The following is a 19,551-nucleotide window of genomic DNA, read 5'->3' as shown; positions in this document are numbered from 1 at the left end:
AAAGGAGCCCTCTTCCTCCCCGGGAAACGGCAGCCCCGGGCGGGCTCGAGGGCCCTGCCAGCGGGCGGCTGTGCTGCCGCCGGGCCCTGGGCTCAGCCTCCAGCAGTGGTTTTTAACCGTGTCTCCCGTGAGCCTGGGACGGCGAGGGGGCTGCTGTTGTCCCCGGGGCGCGGGTCTCCCCTCCAAGCCGGCTGCTCAGGGGGGAGGAAGGGGGGACAGCCAGCCAGCCAGCCAGAGCCCAATTAAACCCTCCCCTGGCCAGCCCCTGACACTCCCTCCTGCATTTTCCAGTCTGTGGTTACAGCACTCAAAGGGTTCCATTAAGTCATCAAGTTTTACAGGTTCCTTAAAAAAAAAAAAAGGGGGGGGGGAGAGAGAGAGCGCGCGAAAGAGAAAAGTTTGGTCATGGTAGGGGATGAGTGATCAAAGCTGAGCCAAAGCTTCCTGTTACACCGGGACTATATATATATCGTCTCTTTAATGTTGGGGGATGTAAGCAGGCTGCTAGGAGACTGGAGCGGGAGCTGACTCTCTGCCTGATTTCCCAGCTCGCTGAGGTTTCTTCCACCGACCACAATGAACAAGTTCCTGTGCTGCACGCTTGTGGTAAGTCCCTTCAGAGAGGTAGATAGGCTTTAAGATGCATTACAGCTTCAGAGATCAGGCTGTAAAGACATACGGCTTTTCTTCTGGGTTTTTTTGTTTGTTTGGGTTTTTCCGGTTTTGGAGGGGGTTTTGCCTTCTCTCCGTTTTCTTGGTAAACCCTTTTCATTTCATCACGCCGAGCTTTCTTGGTGAGGTTTGGAGTGCGAGGGACGTGTCCAGCTCCAGGGAGGCAGCAGGGATTTTCATCCCATTCTTAAGGTAGTGACATGATTTGCTTTTCTTTTGCCTTTTTTCCTATCTTCCTCTCTCCTTTTGTAAGGCTTCATCATACCGGGCTGACACAAAACACTGTATCTAGGGATGAATTTAGAAACTGTAGTCTGAGATGTTTGGTTATGATTTACAAAAGCTCCATCCCTGCCTGTCTGTGTAATCTCTGCTGCAGTGGCACTGGTCAGTATCTCAGATACTGAGCTGGCTTTCTTACCCGGGGAAAACACTGTGAACTCCAGAAAAAAAAAAGCACAAGTGCGTGGTGCTTGTTTTGGCTTAGAAAATTCAGCTTCGTGTGCAAGAAAGTGATGTACTAGTAGCTATGTCAGTAGCTATTACAGAAAAAGTTGTGTTATTAAATCTGGTATAAGCCCGTGCTTTAATAAGTTTTTGTTTACTTGGTGATTTAGCAAGATACTTCCAGATGTAAATTTAGAGATGTTAGCAGTGCAGTAAATCCTTCAAAATGTCATTTAATCCATTTAGCCATATGGAATTGTATATGATGTCAGATTAATTAAAACCTGCGTACAGACAGATACTGTTTAACATCTATTTGGAGGCTATTCATCTTTTGGATAAGAAAACATTCAATGAAAACCATTAAAAATAATATTCAGAGCAGGCTGTTATGCATGCCTGCACAGTAACTTGCTCCTGGGTTGTTTTGTTGAGTACAGTGGCATTAATGTTGTGGCAGAGCATTAGAACTGAGATCCATTTATTTTGAAAGCTCTTTATAAATGCAACGAGATTTCCAGGATCCGATGAGTAATGCATGTTTATTACTCTCTGTACAACTTTCTGAAAGAGCTTTTTGAGAAACAAACCCAATGTAATTAATGGTGCAAGGGAAGCAAAAATTGTCAGGCTCGTGGTCAGCAAATTGAAACACAGGACAACTTTTTCATCTCATGTATGATGTTGTGTCTTCTTTGTCTGCATGAAAGCACGGGAAGTTAATCTGGGAATTTCAGCAGTAGCCTGTTATCATCTTGGCTTATTATCTGTGGCTGTCATAAAACAATCACATCAGTATTTTGATTAAATGTAATGTGCCTGTTCATGTTCTCTTATAAAGTAACAGCGTTCGGTGAAGTTCAGCATAATCCTCTGGCAGATGAATCTTGGAGCTGAAATACACCAGTGGCAGAAGTACATACCAGAGCTTCATCATTCAACTCTCTTTATTATTTAAAAGCAATTTATTTGAAGTTATTGTGAAGTTTAAGTACTATCAGTGAAGTTTAAGTAATGTCAGATGTGCTGGAGCTCAGAAAAAACGTATTAGTACCTGTTTTATAAGAACACTTGTAGGAGGCACAACAGCAGTTCAAAGTTATGTATGTTTGGCTCACATACCTTAAACCTAGTTTGGAGATACCATAGCTAAAAAAGACTCTTTGGACATGATGTACTTTCAGCCTTGGCCCCTTTGCTAAGGTTTCAGAAAGGGGACCTGCTGTGGTGGTGCATGCATGTACGTGTTGTTTGCTGGAACACTAAAACTGCTTACAAACAGACAAGCGTTATGAAATCGGACTGAATTGAAAGAAATTCCCCAGAGCTGGATCTCGTTACTTGTCACGTAACTATCTTGACCCTTAAACTTGACCTTTCTCTATTTTGGATCTCTGGGCGCATGTGACATGCTTTTTCTGGCCTGCCTGTTGGGTTTGCTGTGTGTAGGCAGCAGTGGCTTTGCAGCCCGCGAGGGTAGGAGTTATCTTTCTGTCTGACTTTCTTTCTGTCTGTCTGCATGTGTGTTGGTTAAAAATAAAACACCAAGGTTACCAGAAGAATTTTTAAAAGATATTTTCACAATTTAAATAGCACCCACTGGTCAAATCTCACAGAAACTTTAATTTTGTTCCTTCTGTATTTAACTTTTATGCTACTAGATTTACTACTCTGATGGTGTTCCTGGAGAAAAACACCTGTTTGCACATAATACTGGACATGCTGTTTCTCTAGCTAGATGGTCAGTTGGTAGTAATTCTGTTCAGTGCAAAGGCAGACTGTAGCCATGGTGGTAACATCCCAGGTTTGGGTTAGCTCTAAATCTTGCTGTCACTCTGGTGAGTAATGTTCCAAAATACGAGTTATGGATAAGATACATCTTTTGGTGAGAAGCTGGTTAGTCTTTTCTGCTTTCTACCATCCACAAGCTTCAAGGCAAATGTAACTCATATAAACGAAGACTTTCAGTTTAGCACTTCTTTGATAAGATGTAAACCTGCTCTTCAGCTGAATGTCATTTTCCTACCACTGAAAATGAAACAATAGTTTAGACCCCTAAATTGCTTTGTGAATGACAACTAATGGTGCCTCACGAAGTGTCTATGAGATTTGAATTGTTGACATATTGCTTTACTGACAGAGAAATGAAAACAGTGGTTGCTAGCCTGAGTTTCGAATACAGGTGGCTCCGGAGAGTCACTAGTTATATTCCTTATGTAAAAGAGCAGCCTCCACTTTATAAAGCATCTGCCATACAAACATAGGTCCCGTTATGTCCAAAGTGAGTGGATTGCATTGCAGCAGTTGGCAGAATGGTGGCACAGCTTTATAAGTTAAACTCAAACCAGCGAAAACGACTCCATTTTAGCTTTCGTTGTGTACCTGATGCTCAGCTGCGGTCTGCCGAAAGGTGCTTCGTCTGGGCTGTGCTGTAAGTGAGCCTGCAGCAACTCACAGTGTAAGCAGTGCTGCGTAGCTGTTGGCGCAAAGAGGTTAAATTCGGTGATTGCATGGGGACCCCCAGTGCAGCAAGGTGAGGAGGGTGAGAGCTGAGTATCTCCTAGATGGATGGGAGTCCTTTCTCCCTAGATGACAAATATTTTACAATGGTTATTTGCAATAGACGGCCATGGATCTGATCCAGCATGACACTGTCATGTACTGGATCTAGAGATACTGTTTCGATTTGATGCTAGTGATTAGGAGGACCTTGTTAATATCGTTCAGTGCTGTATTTCACCACTGGGATTTCTCTGGGGTCTGTGCATGATTTCAGTGAGGCATTCTGCCTGAGGGCTGAGGGTTAAGTGAAGGCCTCCTACCTTAGCTTTGTCCAAATACTTTGTGTAGAAAGCAAAGTAGGAGAGTTGTGAGGTTTTATTTTGAACCCAATGCAAACACTAGGAGCAATCTGACAGATGCTTTGAATGATTATTTATCACGCAGGAAAATATGCTTTGGAATAGTTGTGGAATGCAAAACAGAAACAGATTTATCTTTCTCAGCAAATTAAACATTCTCCTTTGGTCTACAACCCAAAACCACAAAGCCAAGCTATATAATAATATTTTCATATGCTGAAAAGCCACTTTCTTTTCTCTCACAAAGCAGTGATTTAAGGGGATGATGCTTGAAGGATTTTTGCTTTATGTGCTTTGTCTTCCAGTTCATTTTAATTCAACAAGAAAAAGCAAGCGGCTTTTTGCCTTACATTTAAAGATGAAAGAAAAGGGCATGTACTTTTTTCATGCCCAAGATCTGAAATGAAATTTTACAATCACATTATTTCTCTTTCAAAAGCATCTTCTAAGGGCTCAAATAAATGGACTGCATAGGCCTTTTATGTTAGCATTGTGTATGCTGACATAAAGATGGTATGGAAAAATATAGCTTCAGGCCTAACGTGTTGAGTGACACAATCAAAGAATTGCTTTTTAACCTTGGGTAACTCATTGAATAAGTTCTCAGTATTTACTTGCATGACAGACTTACACCAGACTTGTATTTCAGTATTTACAGTTCATCCCAATTCCTCACACAGAGGCAGCCATCCTGAGAGGTACCCAGGATTTGGCGAGATGGATGAGGACTGAGTTTTTCAGTCCTTTCAGAACTGAGCCCATGACACTAGAACTGAATTTCACCCAATAGGTTGATAGAGGTAGTTAATGATACTAGATTTTTTTTTGGTTTTGTTCTGTTGTAATCATTTTGTTACTGATAGCATTTCATACTCATAGAACAAAAAAACCCAACCTTTGGGATAGTTTTTTTTTAAATTGAACCTTGCATTTCACTACCACTAGGAAAACATTTTGCAGTTGAGTGCACTCTGAATCAGACTAACAGTTAATTCGTTGAGATGAACAAGATACTGAGTATCGTTGGCTTCCATTAGTGTTGGAATATAAAGGATTTGCTTAGGGTTTAAAATTCAAAGAAACTGCCTAGATGTTTTCAGTCTGTTCTCCAGCTCTTCCAGGAAACCAAATGGCGTATTTGCTTTCAGAAATGCATTGAGAGCTATATTTAAACTACTTGGGTATCTTGCACCTGCTTCTCAGTAAAAGGCTGTTCCCAAACTTCCTCTCATGACAGAATCCCCTTTTCATTTGCTAGCATTATCCTTTAATGGAGAAAGGTCTTCTCTCTCTGTGTGTTCACTGTCTATCTGTACTGCATCTATAGGTACTGTTTTGACTTGCCAAGCTATTGAACAAGTCAAGATGCTCTTCAAGACGAAGCTCTCCATTTCCTTCTAAACTTTCTCTGTACCTCTCCCAGCCCGAATTAACCTTTCCTAAACAAGGATGAACAGAATTTTACGCAATCTTCTGAATGCCAGATCATGACTTTGGCCAAGTGTAGTAGCACTGATAGACACCAGCATTGGTTTTTTAAGGGTTAGAGGGTGAACATGCTCATTACCCCTACTTCTGATTCCAGTAAACTGAAGCCAGACTTCTAGTTTCTTCCTCCTTTCAAACTGGAACATGCCTTCTTTTCCAGCAAGAGCAAAACAGGCCAGTGCCAGCACGATTATGGGAGAAATCCTGCTTTCTATGAAGCTTTTGGGAAGACCAATGTTCAGAACTAGTAAGTTCTGATCACAGCATTTTCATGTGCTCAGATAGTGCTATTTCTTACAGCAGAGATTCAGGTGTTTAGTACATAGCCCACATTTAAGTACAGGCATTCAGGTCAATCAGAGGTTTTATGTGGCTGAGAATCTGCTACCGAGTCAGTCATAGCATAGTTTAGGAGGAGAAATGTCAGGAATGACATAAAATGCATTTAATTACTATTTTAATTTGATTTCAGAACATGCTTTTGAAGGGCCTTTCCTGATCGTCCTTATTTACTGTATTTTATGTTTGCACATCAGAGCAGACTTGGAGTGCACAAAGTGGATTTACAAAAGTAAACTGGATTGATGAAAGTAAATCCAGAGACAGACTCCAGAGATGCACCAGATGCACTTTAAGCACTAATGCATGCTCAGTCCATGAGAGCCGACTGAAGTTAGTCCAAAATAGCCCCTCTGGATCACGCATAACGTGGATGTCAGGTGCGTGGCACCATTGTTTTGCTCTACAACTCTGCTGTAACAGGTGATCCAACTTGCTAATGTAAGCACAAATTCAGTGTGTCTTAGGCCAGGAGAAAGGACAATTTAGTGACGTTCCCCTTTAGCTTATTCTGTGAGCTGGGGGACAAGAGTCTCTTCATTCTGTTTGTGCCAAGTTGCTGCAGTAAAATTAGTAAAAATTATACTTAATGACCTTCTACCATTCTTCCTGTATTTTTGCAAAACTTCTGACAAACAGATTGCTTTACTTCGGCACTTAATGTAGGTTCAAAGATAACTTCTGATTTTCAGGTTGCATATTAATATTCAGAATACTCATGTGTGCTAGGTGTTTTCAGTATGCATAAAAGAAAATCTTGCAGATGTATTCTCTTAAGTATTATTAAGGGGCCTACAGTAGTCTTATGAAGAAGTGTGGTATTGGGGATTGGAGTCTAGAAATGTACTTAACAACATACTAATGGCTGTACTGTGTTTAAGAAAAAAATAATCCAGAAAAAAATGCCCTAAAAAGCCCCATATGCTGTCTATGGCAGGGGTTGATAACTGATGCATAGAGGAGATGGAAGAAAAAGGCAGATAAAGAGTGATATTTTTCCAAAACACTCCTCCAGACTCAAGAAATTTGTGGCTTGGGATTTCCTGATCAAAAGATGATGTTTATGTTTGATAGCCCTTTATTATTTTCTTCCATTACTATGTCAGGTAACATTTTGAACTCAACCATTTACAATGTCCTGTGGCGATGAGTTGCACAGCTTACTGTACTAGTAGGATCATAGCAGTCAAACAGTAATAGTAATAGTAATCTAGCTGTATGTTGAAAATTATGTATAAAATGTTCTGGTAAAATACTGAGATATTGATTGCATATATAGCTTTAGTTTGACTGAAGAATCTTTTGTCATAATTGTTTACTAAATAAGAGTTGGATCCTGCATACATACGGCTCAGCCACTGATCGATGGATTACTGCGGCTACATAATGTGTGCTTCTGGGAAAGAAGGGAAGACAGGTGTGATGCTCTTTTCTTTTAAAAACACAAAGAAAAAATAAAATGCAAAGACCAATTGTCCTTTTAGTGATGCTGATTTATTAATCCTATTATTATGCTTATTGGTTATGCTCATTTAGATTAATAGTATTCTGGTTGCCATTAATAGTTATGGTACTTCCAAGGGCAAAACTTCACATGGTCTCACACACATATTGTTCAAGTATTTTTTTTCTCAATTTTTTAAATCAGTTCCTCTCAAATTGTGTTGAATTGTTTTCAATTTTTATCGGCTTGCTTCACATAGCTGTAGGTTCTTCAGGAAGCAAGTGCCTCCATTTTTCACTACAAACCCCCATGCTCTCATACCCTGATTATTGAATTTGAATTATTTTTAATCCTGAATCATCCCCTGCAGCAAAACTTCTCAATTGCCTTATATATGATTTCCAATGTAAATGGTTGAGTAAGGAAAATAGAGAAAAATCTTGTTGTTGCTCCTGCATGTTGCAGAGGGGAGTTGAGCAGTCATGAAATGGTCCACCTAACCGTTCAGCACGTGAAAATGTGTCACCAAGGGCAGAGGCATGACCCAGAGGAGCAGGTTCTGCTACAGTGACATCTTGGGATTTGCTGTGAGCTGTGCATTGTAGAGCAGGAAAACTGGCGTTTCTGCACAAGGACTTGCTGCCCAGATGTCTGGTTGCTGTCCCTAATCATTTTCACAGTGTCAGATTTTCATCTATGTTGGGTATTGTCTTGGGTTCCCACAGACATCTGCATGAAATGTGGGTTGATGCTTGTCTTTGTAGCGTCTGTGCTGCACGTTGCAGTCTCTTACGTTCTGCGAAGGGAACGCGTGTGTCCATGCAAGTCTTGGACTCTGGGATGCTGTATTATCTATTACTGAATAAAAAACGTAGAAGAAAACCTGACTGTTCACATCAACAATTAATGGGATTACCAGGACTTCCTTATTGCTAGAGTAATAGCTGTAGATTTACCAAGGGTTGGTGCATTTTTCATCAATGGAAAGCCATTCACTATTAAAAAATGTGCTGCACCCTCTTGTTAAATAGTTCTCATGGAACAGATCCAGTCATTTAAGAAAAATGGAGCAGTACATCAAACTTCAATGACTAATAAGGAATTTCTCACAACGGAAGAGATTATGCATTGAGACCACAAGAAAAAGTGGGGTCTCCACCTGTAGAAATCACGGATCGGACAAGTTACAGGACTTAGTCAAGGGTAACTAGAAGAGGCTGTAGGGAATATCCGTACGATCTGCATTTCATTCTTTAGCCTGTCTAAGAATAGCTGTATAAAAGTGGATTCATAGACAGGCAACAGGAGAATGCACTTAAGAATATTTTCTTAAGCAGTAAGAGTTCCTAATTTAGGCACCTAATATTACTTGGTGCAAACGCTGTAACTTGTGTTAATGCAGATGAACAATTAAATTGTCCTTTCCAACCTTAATAAGACTATCACTTAAGAAGTGCCATGCTGTGGCAGAAGTGAGGCCCTTAAATGAAGCCTCTTTAGGAAGTATAGAGTCTAAATAAATAAAAAGAGTTAATTCCACTTACACTTTGGGGACATCTGCATTGGAAAAGAGGAAAAATACCTTCCTGAAATTGAATTGGCAACTCTCTATTAGCTGACTGGGATTAAAATAGCAACAAAGACAAGTCAGTTGGATCTGTAATTTGAATGGATACATAGGGAAAAAATCTTCATTCAGAGTGAGTTTACTTCATCTTTATAAAATGTGCAAGTTTTAGAAGAGAAGTGACGCATCGGTCATGCAGTGGTGGGACAGAGCCGGGTTTTCAGTGGGGAGAGTGAGCTGCCAGCGGACCCTGTGGGGCTTGGGGCGGTATGTAGGGAGTAAACCCAGGAGTTATTTCTTTTTAATAGGCTGGTGGAATCACAGAACCAGATTTTCAGTTACAAGACCAAAATGATGCGATATGGAGGTTGTCTGTGCAGAAGGGCAGGGTCATCTCAGGTTGCTAGAACCCAAATTGTACCAGCAAAGCAGACTGTTGCAGGAAGCAGAAGGAGCATAGCAGTCATGACGTGTGCCAGTACTGAACCAGGTCCTCAGGACAGCTGTAAGCCTGTGGTTTTAGATAGGAATTGAAAGCATTAGACTGGCCTCTTCCAGCTTGTGCAATTAAGTCCTTAATGTACCCTTCATAAACTGCAGCATTCTTTACCTCTGTCTGAAGCTGCATCTTCATACTTGACATAGCTGACATGTTTTATCCCCAGAGCTGCTGCATTTCAGTGCAAGATTAAATGGAAGGCATTAAAAAGTAACCTATATTGTTCTAGCCATTTGTTGCTGGTAAAAAGAAATACTATAAGGAGTCACCTTTAAAGGTATCTGTGGTAATGGTGCAGTATGCTGGTCAGATTTGTATGCTCAGATACCATTTCTTTTGCATCTGAAGTACTTGCTACTTAAGAGCACAGGAGTGCATAATCCCCACCTTGCTGTGCATCGCATGAAACTAATAGGCCAGGTTCTCTGGTGCCAGGCGGTAAAAGGTCATTGCCCAGTGATATTACAAGGGTGTAAACGGGAGAAGAACAGGATCTACATCTCTGGAAGAACAAGGAAATGCTTTTGTTGGGAAGATTTGCTGGATAAGATCCTAAAATTTTCCCATTCGAAGATAGACATGGGAGAGTCCAGAAGCTGGCTAATATTTTATAAATTCCTAACGCAAACATTTTTTTTAAGATAGCGACATGATTAGACTCATAAACTCATTAAAATGTAGGTTTCATTGTGACCCTGGTGCTCCCCAGAACTAAAGCGAATGATGTTTTATTTTCCTGTTGCTAGCTCTTGGACATTTCTATTAAGTGGACCATCCAGGACGACTCTCCCCCCAAGTATCCCCACTACGACCCAGGGACATCTCGTCAACTGCTGTGTGACCAGTGCCCTCCTGGGAGCTACGTAAAGCAGCACTGTACAGCCACCAGCCCGACGCAGTGTGCCCCGTGTCCGGATCAGTACTACGCCGAAGAGTGGAACAGTAACGATGAATGCCAGTACTGCAGTGCCGTTTGCAAAGAGCTGCAGTACATCAAGCAGGAGTGCACCAGCACACAGAAACGCATCTGTGAGTGCGTCGAAGGCAGATACCTGGAGCTCGAGTTTTGTTTAAAGCACAAGGAGTGTCCTCCCGGATTCGGCGTTGCACAGCCAGGTATGTACTGCTTGTCAACACACGCAGACTTAATTAAAGCTCTACCACACATCGACGACTCGTGGCAGTTACAAGATTAGGAGAGAGGCTCGTCCAGATGAAATTATAGGACAGTAAATTGTAAAGCCAATTGAACCTGTTCCTAGTCTGCATCATTTGGACTGTAGCCAAAGGAACATTTCTCAGTGGAATACCCTGCTCCTACTGTAATATATAACTTAATGGCAGTAGCAAATGTAGCAAATTGCACTCTAATGAGAAACATGATGGATTGCCTCTTTTAAAGGAACATTATCTGGAATGTAGTATTTGTGTGTGTGATAAATAATAATGTTTTTCATTTTGAAATCTGCTGTTGCAAGCAACTGTATATCTTGACAAACACCAGGAGCACTACGTGTTTGACACCGAGTGTATAATTATAACAATATTAATATAGCTTTAGCATCACAGCAATATGTGGTAATAATTAATTAACAGCATCCTAAGTGGAACTCTTAGGGAAACCGTTACTATTATCAAACAAACAACTGTTTCTTTGTCAAGCAGGCTGGCATTGTGCTGTATGTCTGGTGGGGATACAGAGCGAAGCGATGCTTTTCAGTGGAGTGTATTCTTCATTTAAGACAACATAAATTGTTAAACCAATAATAAGTTCTTCTCTCAAAACAAAATACATCATTTATCATTTGGCAAATGTCATGGCCCAGTTTAGCTCTGGTATTTAATACAGCCTGAAAGAATTGTAAACTGTCGTTGTACCAGAGATTGGTAACTGCCTGGAGAAGAGGAAGGAAATACGGAAAATCAAAGCATCTCAGGCTGAAACCCATAGACAACCAAACTCCAGACTACAGAATTACTTCCCTAGGAATTACGTATATACAGTGAGAAACACAAGGGCTGGCCTGTACATTTTAAAGCTGTGCTGAATGACAGGTTGGGAGTCCTTTCTTGGATTATGAACATCTCATTGGAGAATAACTTTGACATAAGGAGTAATGTCGCTGCCGTAGCTGCTCACTAGTCCTTGAGTAATTGGTTAACTAAGCATTACCCTGACGCCCTTGCCACTGTTAAGCATTTCCACTGGCAGGTACCGCATTTCCATACTATAAACCTTCATTAACCTAAATCGTTATACCCAGGGGCTTGTGTTAATGAGGTTCCACTGTACCTCAGCAGCAAGTCAAAAGGGGCCAGAAACAAAGTTCTCAGAAAGCCCGTTGGGGAGATGAACAAAGAAGTATAAATTGTCTGAGCAACCAGCCTGCTGCATCCCTGCAAGCACAGTGAAACCATGGCAGGCAAATTTGAATCCCTCAGTTCAAAATGAAACAAACTTTGGAAGAAGATAAATTGTTGAATCATGTAATATATTGGAAAGTTGGTTTCCAAAAGACCATCAGAGTAAACCAGCTAAACCCAAGCAGACCTCAAACAAGGAATGAAAACATTGTAAAAATAATTGCATCCCCCTGTGTCAATAGTCAGTTTTTGAGGTGAGGCATTGACTAAGAATTTAATAAGCATGGACCACACTGTAGTCCTGCTTTCTGCCATATGATAGCCTTGAACTTTGTAACAATGTAAATTCAGGTGAAATAAAACCTAAGTGTAGAAAAATATGCTTCCACTGCCACACAGGGAGATGTTATGGTCCAGTGTCTTATTCAAAGCTTAAAGCATTAGAAATCTTGTTTCCCCACTGCCAATGATTACGTTGCAAAGATCACTTTACTTTGGTAGTCCCCTTTTGTGAGTGCAGATTAAGGTTTTGTTCCTTTCTGCCGTGGTCGGCCCTGTACATGGCAGAGTTTTTAGCAGCAATACGCTGGGGAAGCAGTGCTGCTACGAGGCAGCACTATCTCCCCGGCAGCAGCTGTGGTTTCCCTGAGGAGAATGGGGGATTCCAGGCGAATTGGAGGGAGCGGCGGAAGGGTGGCTGGGCTGCGGCAGTTTGTGCCCTGAACAAGAGCGGCCAGATAAGCAGCAAAGAAGCTGGCAAAGCTGGGAGGTGGCTTTCTGCTCAACCCTGAGAACACTGATGTATTACCCGGTTTATTTCCCTCTTGTGCTGCAAAGGTTATATGGGAAGCTCTGAGCAGAACGATGCACCCTTTGCAGGAACTCTCCTTTCTTCTCCTTCCTCACTGCCAGAGCACAACAGCAGCATGTCTGTAACAGGGAAAGTTGCTAAAAATTCAGATGTCTCAGAAAAGCTAATTGCTGCCCGCTCAGGTGCAGGTGTTGGCTGGAGTTTCGTACAGCCCAGAGCCGCTGGCAGTGCACATTGTGCAAGAAAATGCAAGGGGAGACACTGTTGCTGCAGGTTGGGTGCTGGCTGCAGGAAGCAGAGGATTTTGGGAGGTTTGGCAATATACAGGGTCTCTGATTTTTCAGATGCACAACAACTAAAAACTTGGCCTTTTTTTTCACTTGTCTGATGAAGGAAGTGCTAGGTCAGGTGTATGCGAGTATTATTCCTTATTTCACAGGTGGTTGAAAACTTCAGATTCGTACTCTCTTTTCTCTAAGGAAATGCCCCAAATAAATAAAATTTACTTAAAAGCTAGTATTAAAATAAGCATCCACATGTAAATACTTCCAAAATACACTAGATGGAGGCATTTTCTTATTCAAATATAGTTTCCAATTATTTCCATAAAAATTTAAGCATGTGCTTAAGTTCATATTCAGTAATGCAATATTAGATATTAGACTTTAGGCACTTGCTTAAATGTTGGCTGAATAAAGATGAATTAGGAGGGAATATACAGCAGTTATTGGTGCTGTCATTTTTGTGCCACTGGTGGTTAGACTGTTTGCATTGTTTCAGATTTCATACAATAATTTTCCTCTTTGTCAATGTGATAGAACCATATATTGTCATTCTGTTGTATCATATATTTGATTCTGAAGTAAAACTATGCCTTACGAAAGTAAAACAGCAAGCAAAACATATGTATGTATATTAAATATTTTTACTAGATTGGATGATTTGCTTTCTTTGCTTTTAATAATATTTTATTCAAGCCCAGAAAAAAGTTCAAAAATGTTACTGCAATTCTATTTTCCTGTATAATTTAATATTTGAGGAGGGAAAGTACTTTTCAGAGGGTCTTTAGTTTGTATTTAGTTGGGTTATATTTTTAGCTAGAACTAAAGTAACCCGTTCAAGCAAGGTTCTGGGCAGATATGACAGTACAATTTAGAGCAGTTTCCTGTGCCATTTAATTATTTTACAGAATATTTGTACAGTTGAAGGATGAAGGTCAGACATTATGTAATGTCTGAATAGACTCAAGTAATTACTGATTTAAAGATATTACTTTACTAAATTACTGATTTAATCAGTAATTACTGATTTTAAAGTTGGTAACAAGTGTATGTAAGAGTACTATTTACTCTGTTACTCCAGCAGGAACATCATTCTCTTAAAGAAACTTTTTTGGTTTTAAAAATTAATATTTTTTTTTTCTACATGTGATTCCTTCATAGATCAGAAATATGAAAAGCAGAAGCATGACAATTTGGAGAGGAATATTTTCTTTTATTTTTGTATTCTTGTATTTTTTTTTTCACAGTTGAGGTTATAGTAATTGGATGCATTGTTTTTCTGTTTCCACAGGTACACCTGAGAGTGACACTATATGTAAGCGATGTCCAGAAGGATTTTTCTCAAATGAAACATCATCCAAAGCAGCCTGTCTAAAACACACAAACTGTAGTGCACTGGGTTTCAAAATAGCATTGAAGGGAAATGCAGTTCGTGACAACGTCTGTCAGGAAAATACAGATACGACACCTCAAAAATGTGGAATAGGTGTGTATCCTATTAAGGAAGAGTACTCTGAAAACATACCTTTAATTATAGTTAAAATTAATGTATCAGCATTTATGATAAAAATATCTAGCTGGTTAGCCATTTGCCTGCTACAGTGATGGCCATAGTAGAGTTTTAATTATTGTAGGTCAGACCAAATGGAACTCAAGCACAGAGAGCAGCAGCACTATAAAGACTGCTTCTTAGTTTGTTTTTTAAAGATTTCTTATCATCTTTGCTGCTTGCTCTTTTTTCTGAGACAGGCAGGGTGACAGATCAGAACAATTGACATACTCTTTTTCTCATTTCAGATGTAACCCTGTGCGAGGAGGCTTTGTTCAGGTTTGCTGTTCCTACTCAGCTCACACCTAACTGGCTGAACATACTAGCAGACAGTTTGCCTGGAACAAAGGTTAGCACAGAAAATATCGAAAAGATTAAACAAAGGCACAGTTCTCAAGAGCAGACCTTCCAGCTTTTGAAATTATGGAAGCAGCAAAACAAAGAACAGGATATGGTCAAGAAGATTATTCAAGGTACCTTATTTTGATAGCATGTATATTAAAAGCAACCTTCTAAATGGCACTTCAAAAATTGCTTGGGTTCAAATACCTCGTGGTGATCTGTTATACTCTGAGGAGGACCTGCAGGGCCTGACTGAGATTTATCGATACCGTAAGCACAGTGAAGTCTAGGGTAAACAGGAAGACAATTCAGCTTCTCCTCATCAGCCAAGGACTGAATTATTCCCAGACTTGTAGCCCCCTTTGGAGCATGTGTGGTGTCACAGCCAAGATCCCCTTTTGAGACTGTGCAACGTATGAAGAATTTTGATCAAGTGGGGAAAATGTTTCCCACTGTTATATCTGAGTGGTGGCTGTTGAGGTTAGAGGGAGCTGGATGCCTGCAACTGAGAGTGCAATTTGTTTTCTGTAAAGTGGAGATTGACAGCTCAGACTGGGGCATCTATTCACAGAATGGGGACGCATGGGAGTGAGGAATACACCCACAGGCTTTCCCTTCTTTTTCCCTTCTGGTACCTATTTGTCATGCCAATTTACTGCTTTGTTCATGCTGAATCTGCCAAGACAGGTGTCAAAGGTGAAATAGTGCTGCAATGCTAACACCAAGGTTTTTATGAGAGTCAGGCCAACTCTTTTCATGTAAGCCACTATCAACAACTGCCACATTTGAACAACGTTTTGTCCACTCAGAATAGATTTGAGAATTGCTGCAGAAATGTTTGGGTTTTTTTTCCCCTCTCCTTTTTACCATGTATGCTTACGTCAGACTGCAAAGTGTCTAGAATATTTCAAAAAACAAAATGACTATTTTAGCAAAGCTTGCCTAGACATTTCTGAAGAAGAAGAGCAAAATTTTCATTCAGTGGAACCAAATATTAGGAGTCCTATCACATACACAAAACATTTTACAAGTTAGATGAAACAAGCGTACAGCAATAAATACTTGCTATGAAGTTTGTAATTTGAGGCTGTTCGTATTTGCAAAGTTAATTAAATTCTTAAGTGCTTTTCATAATTGGAGCCTAAAAAAAAGCATTGCTGACTGAGTTTTTTGGAAAAAAGTAAAAAAAATTGGGAAGGAATATTCACCTTGAAATTTTGGAAGTTTTTTTGCAGGCCATGGTATAGTAATGCATTGTACTTACCTCTCTTTTCTTTTTGCTTTATATAGATATTGATCTTTGTGAAAATAGTGTCTTAAAGCATATTGGCCACCACCCAAACCTCACCTTTGAACATCTCAACACACTGATGGGAAGCTTACCAGGCAAGAAAGTGGGAAAGGAAGATATCGAGCGCACAATGAAACTATGTCAACCTACAGAGCAAGTTCTGAAGCTTCTCAATCTGTGGAGAATAAAGAATGGCGACCAAGACACTATTAAAGGTTTAATGTATGGACTGAAGCACTTGAAAACATACCACTTTCCAAAGCGAACCATCCAAAGTCTGAAGAAGGTGATCAAGTTTCTTCACAGATTTACAATGTATAGATTATACCAGAAACTCTTTTTAGAAATGATAGGGAACCAAGTTAAATCAGTGAAAGTAAGGTGTGTCTAATTCAAGATATTTTTCATTCTCCACTGACTATTTTTCCCTAATTACTGCCAGCAGTAATTAAACTGGAACGTTGTTTCCCTACATTATGTCTTACTATTTATAGAAATGCCTGACTGGAATAGCTCTAAGTCTTTTGCAGTGTTTTTGGAGGGTTTTTTTTAATAAAATCACTTTTGTAAAAGCTATTAACCTGTTGATAACACTAAGAGCCTGATTCTGCATTTTTGCACATTCAGAGTTGAAAAGCCCCACTATAGTCACTAGATGAGAAAAGAATGCCGGACCAGGCTCTGCTACAGTATTTGCTATTTATATTCTTCAAAGAATAAACATTTTTGTTGTACATATTTATTAAGTTAAATGGAAATTGTATGAGACTGAATTTTAGGAAGAGAAATGAGAAGCACACTGTATATTTTCTAGTTAAACAAAAATGATCCCATATATTTTTCTGGCAAAATTTTGTAGCATGCTCTAAGAGTTATTAATTTCTTTACATTTTGTATTTAAAAAGGTATTATTGCTTAGTTTTATTTGTATAAGTTGTGGTATCTTTTGGTAGGGATGTTTTAATTTATCCAATGATTTTAACTCAAATACAGTGAAAATATAGTGTATGTGACCTGAATATTTAAATATTCTGTGAGGAAGTGAATGTACCATATTTAAGAAGCTGGATTTTTATATAGAATTTCATAATCTTATTTTATAAAACAATTAAATTTTTCAGTTTGCTTTTTGACTGGTGTTTTACTCTTGACTCTGAAGTAGGAACTAATAACAAAGACAGACCATGTGGATTTCGCGCCTTATCTTGGGCTTGGCTCTCTGCTACTCCCTGTCTGGTCTAGTAGTTAATATGTGAGCCAAGTAAATATTGACCGGCACTGGATTTTCATGGTCACTGTACAGGTGTAAAAAGGTAAAAAGTGTTAAAGGTTCTAGTTCAGAGGGCCCACGCGGTTGCGATACAACTGATTACAACTCCATAGACGCATTTGGCTGAGCATCCCTCTTGGCCCAGTGTCATTCTTGGAGAGCTCACAACCTTTGCCCTAACCACAGCTTGTAATTTCATGGCGGAGAGATGATGCACGGCCCTGACAGGCTTGGAAAGCCTCACATACTGCCACTATGTTTAAAGGAAGGGAGCACGGAGAGGTCACATAAAAAAAAAAAAAAATCATTTACCATTGCCCTCAGCTACAGTATGAGGCACCTGCAAAGAGATGGGCCCCCAAAAAAGGGAACAGGGAGTGTATGAGTGTTGTTATCAAAAGCTCACATACTTTTAAGGACCAGTGATCATTCACAGTGCAAGCCAAAGGCTTTGGTGGCTGGAGAAAGAGACTGTACTCGGTTTTTTTCTTTGAACCATGCGAACAGAGCTTGAGTATTCAACATATTCTTTTCCCTTGTGTAAAGGAAGGAAAAACCATCAGCATTGAGCCTTGTATGACAAATATTCCTCTATTACAGATGAGAGGATCTTAAGCAAGGAATGAGAAAGAGATTCCTGGTAGATAGGATAGGTGCTCGTCAGAATTGCTTTCCTTACAGAGACTACAAGTGGGGCATACTGCTTCAAAATACTTGGGTTTCACTTTTCACTGAATTCTTACATCACTTCTTGTATCTAAAGGAATAAACTCCTTTTTATATTTCACATGCTATGTATTAGCATCTCATTTATCAGTGTAGCTGAGAAATGGTGCTGAACACACACAAAAAATTCCTAGTTTTGTGTTGATTCATTTTAAATAATTTACATACTTTTACAACAGAAACTGTTTTTACATATAATTAAAAGATGATAACAACAGAGTCTCAAATTTGCAAAATACAGACCAGATGTTTCCATGACTCTTCCAGGTGTGGAGGTTTGGAGTGTTGTAGGTATTAAAATGAGAAGAATCATCTTACTAGCAGTGAAACGAAGAGGATCCCACAAACCTCTTATAAACATTTCCATCCTAATCCTGTCTATGTTAGCTCTGTTTAATACAGCAATTTAGCAATCGGTAGTATAGTTATAGTATAAAGTAGTAATACAATTAAAAATTGTATCAGTGGAATCACTTTAACAGAGCTATTGACTAGAGAAAAGCACAGTTGCTTCTTAGTACATGGTACTTTTTAATTTATACATTTATACTTCCATATTCCAACCAATTACATGTAACTCTCATGGTAAATAACACTAAATGTGGTCCTTCATGAATGACGATACTGAAGAAGGTGTTCAGAGCCACAGAGTATAGTTTATTCTATAGCTACTATATGAACATACTGTACTTTGCTGCAGTATAGCCTTGACTGGATTTCCTGGGAAGCTTTAGCATTAAACTCCTACCTGTGCCTTTTAAAATAGGACTTTTTTTTCCCTAAACAAAGTTAGATCTGTTTAATGAATTACACCTGTTAAAGCTGATTCAGCTAACCAGGTGCCCACGCTCAGGTAGACAATTCTCAGCCAGTTTATGCCTCATTTATCAATTCAGCTTCACTCAGCTGGAAGGAATGAAACACTTCACATCCTAAGCAGGCGACACTTAAACCGTATTCTCTTCCCCAAAGAGCTTCCAGCCCAAAATAGCCAAGACAAACAAAAGCGAGACCCAGGATAATGAGGGAGAGGGTGAGGCAAACAGAAAGTGGGAGGGCTGCTTGGAAAAAATGTGGGTTTGGGGGTGGTTGTTTTTCAGGGAATGTTGCAGGAGGAAAGAGGAGGTGTGTGGCGGGCAGCAGGTGGGAGAGGGGTCCCTGTGTCTGTGGCACGGAGGAAATGCTGGGGACAACCAGCCGGACCTGGGCCTTGGGGCTGACGTGAAAGGGGATGCTGTGCTCAGGATAGCCCGACGTGCCAGGGTACCAGTGCCTGCCCTCCTCCCAGCCTGGCTGTGGACCAGACTCAGGGGAAGGCAAACATTTTGCCAGCCCCCGGCTAGCGGTGAGGCTGCCCCTGCCTTGGGGTGGAAAGGAGGAGCCCGACGGGGAGGAGAGAGGAGTGTGCTGCCTCCGCTGACCCCGGACAGGGTTTGTCCTGCCGTGTGGGCTTCTCCTTCACCGAGAAAAAGGAAAAGCACGTTCAGGAATATTTGAGGGAGACGGTGAGATGGGCTTTGAGGCAGGTTCTTCAGCTGTTGTCTGTCCAGCCATGCTCTCAAAGAGTGGAAACAACCCTCAGTTATCAAAAAATACCATG

At 40.3% G+C, this 19,551-nt stretch overlaps 1 protein-coding gene across 1 annotated transcript; it reads left to right on the top strand.

The window, feature by feature from the left end:
• The first annotated feature begins 348 nt into the window (after window positions 1-348).
• TNFRSF11B (TNF receptor superfamily member 11b) lies at window positions 349-17,088 on the top strand. Its single transcript, XM_052787614.1, has 5 exons — window positions 349-606; window positions 10,064-10,433; window positions 14,065-14,259; window positions 14,571-14,795; window positions 15,955-17,088. The coding sequence occupies exons 1-5, from the start codon at window positions 577-579 to the stop codon at window positions 16,344-16,346; spliced, it is 1,212 nt and encodes a 403-aa protein (XP_052643574.1). The 5' UTR covers window positions 349-576; the 3' UTR covers window positions 16,347-17,088.
• The last annotated feature ends 2,463 nt before the right edge of the window (window positions 17,089-19,551 follow it).

This window comes from Harpia harpyja, chromosome 5 (assembly GCF_026419915.1).
Source record: "Harpia harpyja isolate bHarHar1 chromosome 5, bHarHar1 primary haplotype, whole genome shotgun sequence".
Taxonomy (NCBI): Eukaryota; Metazoa; Chordata; class Aves; order Accipitriformes; family Accipitridae; genus Harpia; species Harpia harpyja.
This window is presented reverse-complemented; position numbering and strand designations above follow the sequence as displayed.

What these genes read in the sequence shown, in the direction of transcription:
- TNFRSF11B (XM_052787614.1), top strand. Translation starts at nt 577, where the DNA reads ATGAACAAGTTCCTGTGCTGCACGCTTGTG. An exon ending in ATTCGGCGTTGCACAGCCAG is followed by an intron (nt 10,434 to 14,064) that starts GTATGTACTGCT and finishes CTGTTTCCACAG; the next exon opens with GTACACCTGAGAGTGACACT. An exon ending in ACCTCAAAAATGTGGAATAG is followed by an intron (nt 14,260 to 14,570) that starts GTGTGTATCCTA and finishes TTCTCATTTCAG; the next exon opens with ATGTAACCCTGTGCGAGGAG.